This window comes from Monopterus albus, unplaced genomic scaffold (assembly GCF_001952655.1).
Source record: "Monopterus albus unplaced genomic scaffold, M_albus_1.0 scaffold29.1, whole genome shotgun sequence".
NCBI classification, from domain to species: domain Eukaryota; kingdom Metazoa; phylum Chordata; class Actinopteri; order Synbranchiformes; family Synbranchidae; genus Monopterus; species Monopterus albus.
Genome location: NW_018127909.1, coordinates 4741901 through 4754885, shown reverse-complemented (window position 1 = coordinate 4754885; position 12985 = coordinate 4741901). Strand labels below are relative to the sequence as shown.

The 12985-nt window shown below is 39.7% G+C and overlaps 1 protein-coding gene across 1 annotated transcript in view; it reads right to left on the bottom strand.

The window, feature by feature from the left end:
* Positions 1-12985, bottom strand: part of gnav1 (guanine nucleotide binding protein (G protein) alpha v1) — a 23962-nt gene that overhangs the window by 3482 nt on the left and 7495 nt on the right. Inside the window, exons 4-8 of the mRNA XM_020596023.1 lie at positions 12777-12937; positions 10874-11002; positions 4597-4726; positions 4355-4426; positions 2226-2313 (exon numbers count right to left, since the gene is read on the bottom strand). Coding sequence (XP_020451679.1) covers positions 2226-2313; positions 4355-4426; positions 4597-4726; positions 10874-11002; positions 12777-12937 — 580 coding nt within the window. The remainder of the gene's footprint in view (positions 1-2225; positions 2314-4354; positions 4427-4596; positions 4727-10873; positions 11003-12776; positions 12938-12985) is intronic.

Genomic DNA, 12985 nt, shown 5'->3' with positions numbered 1-12985 from the left:
GAGGTTTCTTCCGTTAAAGGGAGTTTTTCCTCCCCACTGTCGCCAAGTGCTTGCTCAAGGGGGGTTTGTTGGGTTTTCCCTATGTAATAATATTGATAACAGTAAGGTCTAGACCTTACTTTGTAAAGTGTCCTGAGATGACTTTTGTTGTGATTTGGCGCTATAGAAATAAAATTTGATTTGATTTGGCTAAGGTGCATGTAAACTCCTGACTTCAACTATACATTAACTGTACATTAAAGCACCTGAACACCAAATGATGTGACTGAATGTACATTAAACCACAGCTACTCTGAGCAGTAGTGGGAGAAGTATTCAAAACATTTTAGAATAGTACCTGCCTCAGAATGGCCATAACTTTTTATAGTGCCTCACGTAATCATGAGTCAAAGGCCCATGCTCAAGATCAGGGTCTTGTGTTTCATAAGGAGGAAGCAGTGGTGCGTTTCCCTGAGGAGTGTTTAATCATTTTTGAACAAAAATGGAGGTCTATGGCACTGACAAATAAGCTGATCCAGGACTGACAGACATTAACGACAAGCAGGGTCAAATCACTGTTAGTTTTAGTCTCTGTATGGGGACTGCTGAAAATACTGTTAATAGAGAAAATGAGAGCCCTTATCCTTTAATGCAAGTTATATAAATTAAACCATGGGGCCCAGGTAGACACTGTTTTTAGCGAGGCGTCGCCTGCCAGACAGGCTGGGAACTGTGGGCTTCATCTTGACAAGTACATTTATTTTTGTATTAAGTCTTAATCTATAGCTTTCAGATAAATGGAGTAATAAGTACAATATTTCCATTTGAAATCTAGTGGTTTTAAATATTAATGACAAAGAATAAAAATACTTAGAGTATATTAAGTTAAGTAAATTAAGTCCTTTATTATGATAAGGCAGATAATAGTTCAAACATGCATCTCCTGCCACTCCCAGAGACTGATACACAAAAACCTGAGCAAACATTGAAAAAAAACCCCGAAACAACCAAGCCTATACACCAACCGCTTTAGCACATCTTGTATTAAAAACTAACAGTATCCAGGTTTATAAAATTAATAGGGTTATAAAACATCCAGTTTAAAGTGAATTCAAATGAACACATTTCATACACGACGGGCTGCCGCTGCTCAGGGGCTGCGTGAGCTCCTCTGACGGAGCTGTGAGGATGCAGAAGAAGACGCAGAAGTTTGGGAGCCACTGCATTAGCCTAGTCATCATATCTGAGGTCAGTGTCAGATGGACGCTTGCCCTGCTGGGTGACCTCAATTCCAAAAGTTTTAGCATTTATATTGACATTTGCATGAGAGCAGAGAGGACACAGCCCGCTGAGGCGAGGAGACCGACAAGAACTGTGTGCATTTCCTCCCGTGGAGGAAGTTAGGATATTTTTCCACTAGAAATATGATGTATGAGCTTAACAGCATTCCTGATTTATAGACAGATCTTCAACTGGAATATTATGCACGGACACTGTGGATTACTTTGGAAAATGTTTTTTTGTTTGATTATTTTTTATTTTTCAAAACAGGCTCCAGTGTTATCTCCAAGATGTTCAGTGCACTTTGTTCCTAATGTATAAGAAAAGATGGTCTGTTTTATGTTTGGTAAATTATAGAGAGAGCCTCGTGGAGCCTTATGTGAAGCAGAATTGAAGTAAAAGTCAAAGAGCTCTGTTTGCAGTTACATTCACATGCACCGCAGTTAAACTTTGAACAGGCAGGTTTAATGGCTTTGCTGGAGTGAAGAGGTGCGACTGAAATGGATGTTTCACTGTTTGTTACATGATGATTTAAGGGCTCCACCTTTTAGTATAATGTCTTTTCTGATTAGTTATTCCAGATGAATCATTTTTTGTGGCAGAAGACAGTTTGGTATGTGCAACACCACTTTATTAGGTACACCTATACAATTTAAGAAAACCCTATACAACAGATGTACCTGAGATTCCACACTTAAGATTATAATGTTCAGTTGTTGTTGTCCAACTGGGTGGTGCTGTTAAAATGAACTGCATTACACAGAATTGTGTTTCTAGTATTCTTTCTTTCTCATGCTCGTAAACAGGGCAGGTGAAACATTAGAAACTACAAAACTACTTAAACCAACAGTTAAATTAAAACCTCTCTGACAGTGTCAATCAAAACTAGCATTATTTTAATACAAGTTTATATGTAAAGGGCACCTGAATGTGTACATGACACCATAATATAACACGAGTCCTACCTTTAAACTGTGGCAGGTATAACCGCAGGTGTCGCCCAGAGTGTAAAATCTTGTCTTGAAAAAGATCTATTTTGTTCATGAATAAAATCTGCAAGAAAACCACACACAAAAAAGGTCATCACAGAGCAGAGGGTTTCTCTGCAGGGGGAAAGGAAAATCAAAGATCAGGAGAAAAAGAAAATTCTGACAGTGCAATAACTAACCAATCAATCAGATTCAAACATTAGTCACACTTATTGGCACTTTACAGATATGTACGTAAAATGCCAAAACCAGTAGCTTTGTTGATAGGAGGTGATGATGCTAGATCCATTTCCTCCCTCTACGCATCACCGTGCAGTCAATCAGCGCTCAGCTACAGCTCTAATAAATCTGCCTTTCTGCTGTTCTCTGTTACTTCCTCTTAACTCAGCTTTGGCTTGGCTGCACCCACATTCCACAGATACTTTTGTCTTTGTAGTCGACCAATTAAAACTATGACCAAGTTTTGTCTTTTCCAGCCCGTTTGATCACAAAAATAAACTCTCTCTCACACACACACACAAAAAGTCCTGCATAATAGTGAAGGTAGGGATGTGGTAGAGAAGAGTTTCAATGAACAGGATACAGGACGGGTGTGTAATTATCACTGAGAAGCCACAATAAAGAGTTTATCGAGGTGGAGGTTACACATTTCCCTTACACATAAAAAAAAAGGTATCATTAAACACTTTGGTTTAATGAGCCTGTTAGCCGTGTTAACGTGCAGGCCACACAGCCCTGCACATAAACATGTCGCACACAGACATTTAATTGCCTGTTTGGCTCTAATGAAGCCTTAAATAACATTTCTTTATAATTTTAAAAAAAGAATGATTTACTATAAGAGAAGTTCTGTGCAACACTGAAACTTTCTTAAGGTCTTTAAGATTTGCCGTTTGTTTCAAGATTTTCATGAACAAACACCAACCATAAATTATTACCCTCATGATTTCAATCAGAACTCTCATATCAATCATCATTAATGCTGCTGTTTGGCCTTAGATTGGAGTTTTTTTTCTACTGTATATGGGCTATTCAGATATGTTAAACAGTGTTCACATTAAAAGGCTTCTGGAAAAGTGAAGAAACCCTCCTGAGCCGCTCATCTCACTGTGCAGTGACTTGTATTTTAAATGAGCTTTAAATGTAAGCTAACAGGAATAAATTGAACAAGCTCATTACATGGTAGCGTTAATGTGATCGTTTGCCAGAAGTAGGAATGGAAAACAGAATATCGCCCCGTCAAAGCTCAGCCTAATTATAACTCATCGTTTAATTATGGGTGACAGAAGTCAGAGACAAAGGGCTGAGGCTGCGGTCATTGTGTGAGTGTGTGGAAACAGTATTAGTGTGTCTCTTGTCTCCTGTCAAACTGAAGTTTGCCTGCATCTCCCCCTTTATCTCTATCCACCAGCTGTACTGTCAGACTGAAGTGTGGGTCCTGTCCTCTTCAGCTGGACCCTGAAGTTTTCTGTTTTGGGACTTTTAAAACAAAGCTATAGCTATTCGCCATCCCACTGTCTGGAAAACAGTGAATAAAGAAGAATTTTACACTAGGACAAAACAATTCTGTATATCCCATGTCAAAAATTTTATTGGTCCATGACTAAACACCTGCAAAACTAACAACTTCAGCCTCATCTGTGCTTTTTCAGTGCAAATTAGCAAATGTTAGCATGAGACCTTGATTGACAATGAACTGTAACTCCTCTCAGTGAAATATTTTGGTTTAGTTTGTCTGCTGTTATTTGTTACCCTAAATTAATTAAAACCAACATTAATGTGTGAACACTAAGTACATGGCTGGCTGCACAAGAGGACAAGAGACGCAGCTTCAGTGAAGCTCAGACGCAGGAGACGAGTTGATCCCACTGGGGTTCTGTTAAAGCCTGCATCCTGTTTTAGGCATCAGGAAGCAAAGGTGGTCGTTATATGTTGTGACCCATTAGTAGCCGGTGTAGCTGCCAGATGTAGTGTTAAGTTATTCCTTTAGTACAGCCTCACAGAGTTACTTTAGTGTCTTCAAAACACTAAAATCCTCTTTGTTTCACTACTTGTATGTTTTTTTTCATGCTGCTGAGGAAGCGGGTAACTGATGAATATCTCACCATGGATGTGCTGCGGAAGAACACGTTGTTGCAGATGGAGGAGAAGAGCTTAATGCTCTCCTGTAGACGATTCTGCCGAGAGAAGACAACATCATCATCAAACAGCTGCAGATGAGCAGAGAGCCAGTGCTTGGTATACTGGGGCATCTAATGGGTGAGGTTTAAAGACTGCTCCCTGCTTGCTTTGAGTGGACAGCATAGACATTTGAGATGAATGTAATGTAATGGAGAGCAGCATGTACCATGGAGGGGTCTTCCACCAGTGTCATGTCGTAATCACTCAGCGACACCACGAACAGCACTGCCCTGACGTCCTCAAAACAGCTGATCCACTTCCTCCTCTCAGTTCTTTGGCCTCCAACGTCATACATCCTACGCATGCAAAAAGGTGAGAACAAAAAAAATTTGACACATGCCTGCAGATTAAAGAAATCTGAATTGTGGGTTTTAGGGGTGTTTATGCTGAAAACAGCTGCCTGCTGCTCAAGCTTGCTGGTGTTACTGAGAGTAAGTGGCCACTATATGTTTGCATCTATGTATTTTACACCATGTGTAAAAGGTGTGCTGTATAGTCAGAAGCCAGAATTTGTGTCTTTCTTCTTACACACAGATACCGTGTACACACATTTTCAGGCATAAGCAATCGAGCGAGAGCTGGACTGTGCGCCCTAGTACTACAGACCACACCCAGCTGTGAGTTTAGACTTAGAACTCAGCACATAAAGGTCCAGTGCAGTTATGTTTTTCCTCCATCTAGTGTTTGCACTTTAAGGGAATTAGGTTCAGGTGCATTGCTGTTTTATATGGGAGATATATTTTTTGACTGTACCTGTGTCATGTCTGTACAATAAATCTGATGTGTGGAGCCCTCAGTGGCGTTTTAAGTTTAGCTAAATATATATATATTAAAAATGCCAAAAACAAACTTGACTTTTTACTTCACTGATTAGACATGATCTCAGGAATATATGATTTTTTTTAAACACAACTTACACATTTATTGTATTAATTATTTATTGTATTATGGTGTTTAATATTTGACTTGTCATAACAAAAAAAAAACAAAACAATTATTAGAAATAACTATGGCTGCATCCCATTTAGGTGTGCCGGTTTCTGGAATATTGCATGTTGGCTCATTGGCATGAATGGAACAAAGTCATTGTTCATTTTTATTCATTAATTTCTGCTCTGACAAATTAAAATGTCTGCCTGTTTGTCATAAACCCTGTAGACAGAGCCATGAAGAGGAGCAATGTTTGAAATATTATCAGAGAATAAATATTACAGAGACAAAAAGCATCAGAGCATGTGCAGAAAACGAGTAATGTGTCATTTAAAGCAAGATAGTAAGAAAAGCTTTGCATGCGTAAAGGAATAAGACCAATCCACACTGTGATACAGGGCCCAGGTGCTGCTGATTTAGCTGGCCAACACACTCTAATCAGAGATGTTCTAGAGAATAAACACACACACACACACACACACACCCTTGACGTCAATACTTACAGGATCCGTACACAAACCAACATTCATAGGAGACTCCCCCACCCCACACACACACACACACACACACACACACACACACACACACACACACAGTGGCTGCAGACCACATGGAGGCTGCTGTTCAGATGCCGAGTTATCAAACAGAAGTAGTTTCTCAAAGAGGAAGTCATTCTGCCTGTGCACTCTTAAATAAAACCGTTAGCCAATATTGGGCCTCCTTTTGCAACTGAGCTATCAAACCGGTCAGGGGATTTCTACTGTGTGATGTGAAGGCAATAACAATAAGATTTTGTTATTTTTATTATATATAACCATATTTTAATCCAGGACTGTCTGCTGGATGACATAAAAGACAGCATGCCCAGTGTGGCGTTATTGTGATAAGGGGAGAAAGTTTATTAACTTCACTCGTTCATCAAGTCTGTGAAATGACATCTCACTGTGACTGACATATCCTTTATCAGAATTTAATTTCAAATACAAACGTGCTTTCTCTGTGCTCCTGACCTTCCATACTGATGGTGTAGCCTGTTGAGGGGGACCTCTTATCAATGACAGACTGTATTGGTTTTGGATAAGGTCAGATGTTCCTCAAACATGTGATTCTCTCACACACACACACACACACACACACAAGGATGAGTGTGTCATATGTCTTTGCAGACTGCCCCCCCCCCTTTTTCAATTTAAACCAAGACAACCACAACATATTCCTCGAGACAATCACAACACAGCAGCTCAAAGAGCTTAAAGGTCAATGTTCTCCAAAAGGACGAGAGAAAAACCACAACAGGAATAAGAACAGAGAAACACATAGATCAGTTCAACCCACTGCACCCATTCCCAAAGCCAGATGTGCCACCTCTCACCTTCCATTTGAGCATCCTTCAGTGTAATGAAGCTTTTTATTGAGAGTGGAAATGAACATGTGGAAACGTAGACGCACAAAGAGGGAAACCTACAGCACAGGCGTTGTCACGTAAAGATGAGATCAGATTTATGCTGGAACATTTCTGTGGAAACTCAAGCCCAGGACAGAACATGCCAGTTTATTGATGTGGAGGTTACATACACTCCACTGCACCCTGCCCCCGAATCAGTCACGAAGGACAGAACTGTTATAAACTAAAAGGCACAAATGTGTAGCTATTTGAGTCATGTCACTTAAGCTCAAGTCAAAATCAAATGACAAATCTGAGGAATTCAGACTCCACAAAACTCAACAAGACTAATACCACTAAGCTAAATGCTCACACTGACAATGCTAATAAGTTAGCATTTAGCAGCTACTGTTTGCCAAGTTCTACTGAATGCTTCTGTTAAAGTTTCCCATGTGTAGACAGGGAATAAGTTCTGAAAATTAATAAAATAATCAATCATTTCATTTTTGGTATATATAATTAACAGTTAATAGGTGTTTATATTTTGAATTGGTACCCAGCACTAGCTGAAGAATCAAATTATTTATTCCCCAAATGAAAACAGACTAAATTACCTGAACCAACACGCTCCTAACTTTGACTTGTCTGTATAAAGAATGCTTTGCTTTATACTGTATGTCACAGCTCACTAAGAATCAGCCTTTCCTCCTCTCCTTCCTCCACACCTGCATCCCCTGACCCACTCCACACTGACATGCAGTGTTGTCATGGTAATTACCAGAGCCGCTGATGTTAATGATGCAGGAAAAAACCCACGTTCTTATTACACTGACAGGTCAAAAGTCAAACAGCACATATGTATGCAAAATAAGCAGCATCTGAATGTAAAGTTGTGAGACTGTACGCCCATACACATACACTCATTTAAATGCAAAACACACACAAAATACACTCAGACACTGGAAGGATGACAGCTTAATGAACTGATGATGTGTCATTCCTTTTTATATACAGTCTATAGTTAACACGAGTGAAAAGAAGATCATTTGTAGTTTGTTACCTGGTATAACTATTTCTTGTTTTTAGGCTAAGACTGCCTGTCTGAATTTCCGTATATCACATACAGACAGTTGTATCGATCTTCTTGTCAACTCGTTCCACAAAATTAGACTGTTTCCCAAAATGTTAAACTATTTAAAAAAAAATCTTAACTCACGTTTTAACCCCTGGTCCCTGTTTCTTTGTCTTATCTGTGGAGGATATCTGAATTATTCAAATCATGAAAATTTGGCAGCATTCATTATTGAGAAGAACCTAAGTTTGGTGTTAAACACTGAGAAAGTCTTGTAGGCTACAGTGTTAACATTTTACTGTACGTTTACTTCTACGTGAGAGATTCCAGTAGACTAAATGTTTTGTCCTGTAACATGGGACCAGCCAGGAAGACAGGGACACACACCTGATCACTGTTATTGATAATGAGAACCTTCCTTAGCTTCACAAAACCTATTGGAGTCTTTCAGAAATTTAGGGTAACAATAAATATGTTATCAATTTCCAAGAAGTTTAGAAAATATAACTGCAATTAAAAAATAATTGTAAATTGTATAAACATATATAAATCAGTGTAAATGAAATCAAACACCATCAATCCATTATCTACAACACTTATCCTAAAGAGGATAAATATTAATTCATCCTCAAGTCTTCAAGGATCAGTCCTAGCAGCGCTCACAGTAACACATAAGACTATTTTTCAGTATCAGAAACAGGAGTGTGGGGCACAGGTGCTGGCTCAGATGAGAAACCTGGACTATTAACAAGAGAGGAGACACTCATTCAGCTGAGGGAGATTCACAAAGTGTCAGCTACAAGTGCAGCTTCAATATTTGCAAAATGATATCGAGCCAGAGAAGACACCAGTGTTTCCATATTAACTCCAGTCTCTGTTGTTTTCCAAAACATCAACTGAATTATAACTAAAGCTAACACACGTCATCATTAAGGACGATTATTCATTAAAACTACACGCACCGTATACCTTTTTTTTTCTCCGTCTATCCAACAGTGCACCACAACATTAACTTTCTATCTGTGCAAATCCCTTTAATATCCTTTTTGTTTCTAAGTTTGAAATAATTACATCAGTGTATCCTAAGCTCTATATCAACCCCAAGGGCACGATCTTTCCAAGTGACAAACATGAACCCCCTGAACACACACACAGATTACAAAAGAAAGCTTTAAACTTCGCTTTACCTTTTTTTTTTTGCCAGCGAACGATATTTGTGTGATAATTTGTATAACTTTGAAGTCAGTTTGTGAAATTGCTTAAGGTGCTGTGTGCCAATAAGCCCAATTTTTTTTCTCCTTAAGAATTCAGGCAGGTAAGAGAGGGGGTGTGTGGAGGTGGGGTGGCTGGGCTTCGTACTGCAGCACCGCCTGGAACACTACTGCCTAACATCACAATGTTATACAGAAGAAAAACACACAAATTTAAAAAAAGGTAAAAATAACTGGCTTCAGTGACTCAGTGATGCACACAGTAAGACCGCAAGGAAAAAGCAGCATTTATCTACGGAGGGCAACACATGCTTGCGATCAAAGTGTTTGTTTTTTTTTTTGGCTGGTGAAACTTTTCCTGATGTGAGGTACTGTGTAAATTCAGCCAAATGTCTGCGTGACATTTAACAAAAACACACACCAGTCAGAGGCATCCAGGGACATAGACACAAATGCCCTGGACTGAAGTTATCTGCTGACAAACTGGCTCTCTACAATGTTTATATGCTAAACAGAGATCTTATGAAAAGCTGAGGTAATGGTTTTATTATTTGAATATGAGCTGTAACGTGGTGCAAGGAAGACAGACAGGTTGAAACTGCGGTAGGATGAGGGAGAAGGTTGATATTAATAAGAAATATGTACAACGTAATTAGATTTTTATGAATATGATGACAGATACACTGTCAAAGACAGCAGCACACAAAAAAAGTACGTTCAGTGTAGTGTTCCTGTTAACCCTCCATGACCCACTGCCCTTCTATTAAAACTAAACTGTGGGAAAAAATAAAAACAAAAATAAGCATTAAAAAAAAAACAGTGGACATTTTAACTGATATTGTTAGTCAATTTGCTTGAACTTGTACAGTTTTATTCCACTTCCCCTGACACTTCATCACCTGAAAACTCAGACGTCCGTGGCTTTAACTCTTTTTATCACCTACACTTCAAGGATACTTCAACTTTACTCAGCACTTCAATTTTGACTATATCAGCATATGTGCTTTATATCGACTACAACTTCAGCTGTTTTCGTTACTTCAACTTTCAGGTTTAAACAATTTAACTGCAAAATGTCAACAGCAAGTACAACATGTATCCATATAGTTTTATGTTGTATATTTTATTAAAGTTCTCATAGCATGTGAAAATGCAACATTAAACACTTATGTATTTGGAAATTTTAGGTAAACTTTTTTTTACTTCACAAATAATAAAGGTATTTTAAAACATTTATTCATGTAATCCACTTGTATAAACACTTTCAAACAACAAAATGAGCCTGGTGCATCAATACCAGAGGAGGCACTGGCTTTTTATAACATTATTAGTGTCTGTTGTGCATCAATACGGCTGCTGAGAAATCAAGTTCATTAATATCTGTCGCCCTGTCACGACCATCAGCGGCTGCAGGAAATGAGTTCAGCCGCTGGAGAATGATAAAGTAGGTGGTATTATGTGACAGCAGCTCACTGATCAAAGATGAATATGGTCATCTGACATCTGAGGCTCCTGAGCTTAGATTCCTGCCCTCTGCTTCTTAACTGATAAGACCAAGCCACTGATGCTTTTGAATGTGTGTGTGCAGTGAGCAGATGAGTGTAAAGCCAACTGATGGGTGCTATATTGATGTATTGAATGAAGGCGCCCATCTCCACCTCACATCTTGGGCCTATCATGTGACTGTAGATGGAGATAAAGCCTGTCGCAGCCAAAGAAGTGAAGCAAGTTGGTATGACAGGAGGTCCGGAAGAAGTCGAGTGCAGACCTGAATGGCTGCGGCTCCAAAGGAGTCATTCTGGAGCATTACCTTTCAATTAAAAAAAAACAAGTGGAAGACGTCTACCTGAAAATGAGGTGGTTGACTTTGAACTGGGTCTCTATCACGCCTGTTGTCCTCAGTCGTACTCGTAGAACATCAGTCTCTGTGGGCACGTAGTCCAGGGACATGATGCGGGGCATGTTCTCAAAGAAACTAGCAACAGAACAAGAACAGAAGACAGAGGAGAAAAAGGAGAGAAATTATGGAAGATTAATAACCTGCAGACAACTTGAGATCAAAAGAATTAAGTCGGGTATCAGTTATGGGTGTGTGTGTGTGTGTTTTGTGGCCGCCAGGTGGCAGGTAGGGTGTGCACTGATAAGGCTGGACTCCCAGGGGGTGCAGCAGCTCATCATGATGAATATTCACACTGTAGTTTACCATAATAACACACTGAGGCTAAGCTTTCAAACACAAATGAGCTATTACCACAGCAAGCCTAGTCAACTGTATCGTGTGTGTGCACGCACTCAGTGAGATGTGATCTTTCTCCACCTACCTGACCAGCCTGTGACTTTCTCAAGTAGTCAGCTTGAAATAGTTTAATGGGCAGCGACACACATGCCTGCTGGAAACTGCACCATGTGGACAAGATGAAAATGTGTGTGTGTTTTTGTGAGGACCAATCGGAATTTTAGAGAGAGCAGCCATTTTTGAAGGGAGCACATGGAGACCAGTCCTCAGTGATTCTGGGAAACTCAGAACAAACTCAGAACACTGACATACCACTAATTTCAGAGCTTTTCACTAAAATCAGCTACTGGAAACAAGGCTGATGAGAGCAGAGGCTAGAAGATCAAAACTCTGAGCTAAAAGACACTAAAACATCCCATAAAGTTTGAGGGGAAGTGCAGAGTCAGTAATTCTAAAGGTTTAATGTTCAAACTTAGGTTTAGTTTTAAGAAAATTTCCAGTTTATTTCAACTTGATTTAGTTTTGGTCATCATTTGATGGTCCAACCCTAGGTTAGCTGTTTGACAGGCAGTTTTCCCAGATTATCTACACTAGTTTATTTTGGAGAAAAACCCAGGGTGAGCACACCTGAAACTTCTATAACAATCCCTGTGTGTGTACTTACAACTGCACCAAGTGGGTAAAATAATTTGACCTACTTTGACTAATCTAGACAGGGTCTGTTTAAAAGCTGTCAGATCACCAATGTTTCTTGCCCTGACTGGCCTATTTTTAGTGATGCTGCCAAGTTCCCAGATCTCAGCTATTAACTTGGTGAATGCAGTCTTATTACTATTGATTAGAATGATGGCCTACTACAAAGAAACCCTAGTAATGAATGGGAATTCCCTTTAAGGCTAGGATAAGGGTCCTCACAAATACAGTATAGAAGTATAAACACGTGTGTGTGTGTGTTGGCCTGAGGAGAAAAGAGAGTGATGCATGCTGGTTCTTTCTGGAAACCAGTGTGCCCATCTGTGTGGATAACCCCAGAGCCGAGTCCTCTTAGTGGGGTAAAGAACCAGAGCAGACGGCCTCCTGCTGGGTCCCAGTGCTGTCGTACTTGTGCATCACACACGCCATCCCCTGTACACTAATTTCTTATTTTGTGTTATCTTCATGCTCACTTCTTTGCTTTTATTACTGTGCTTGCACATATTCCTTAAATATGCACTCTTTTCAACCTTTTCTGTAATCACATTTATTCATATGTCAGAGTTTGACTTTGTTTTTACACACACACAGTCAGATCCAGTACAAAACACACACATACTGTACATATTATAAGGACGTTTTATGCATACATACAATAGCCATGGAAATATATATATATATATAACTGTATATATAAATACATTTTTTTGTGGTTTGTCTCCCTCCCTCTTTCCTGGCCGAGCATCAGCTGCTTGGTCCAGCTAATTAGACCCTTACGTCTCCTTGGCCCAGCGTGAGTGCATGCTTGAAGAATACTCACTACAGTGCCGAGTCATTGAGCTCATACTCGTAGCCCCGGACCGCTGCAGCCCTCACCCCTTTGTCAGCCCACAGACAGGACAAGGCGTGGCGCAGGAAAGGAAACAGCACCTGTTCTTCGTCAAAACACCGCCCACACGACAGGACAGAATGAGCATGGACCTGCCAGAAGAGATGGAGACAGAAATGCGGATGGATGAGCGGGGAAGA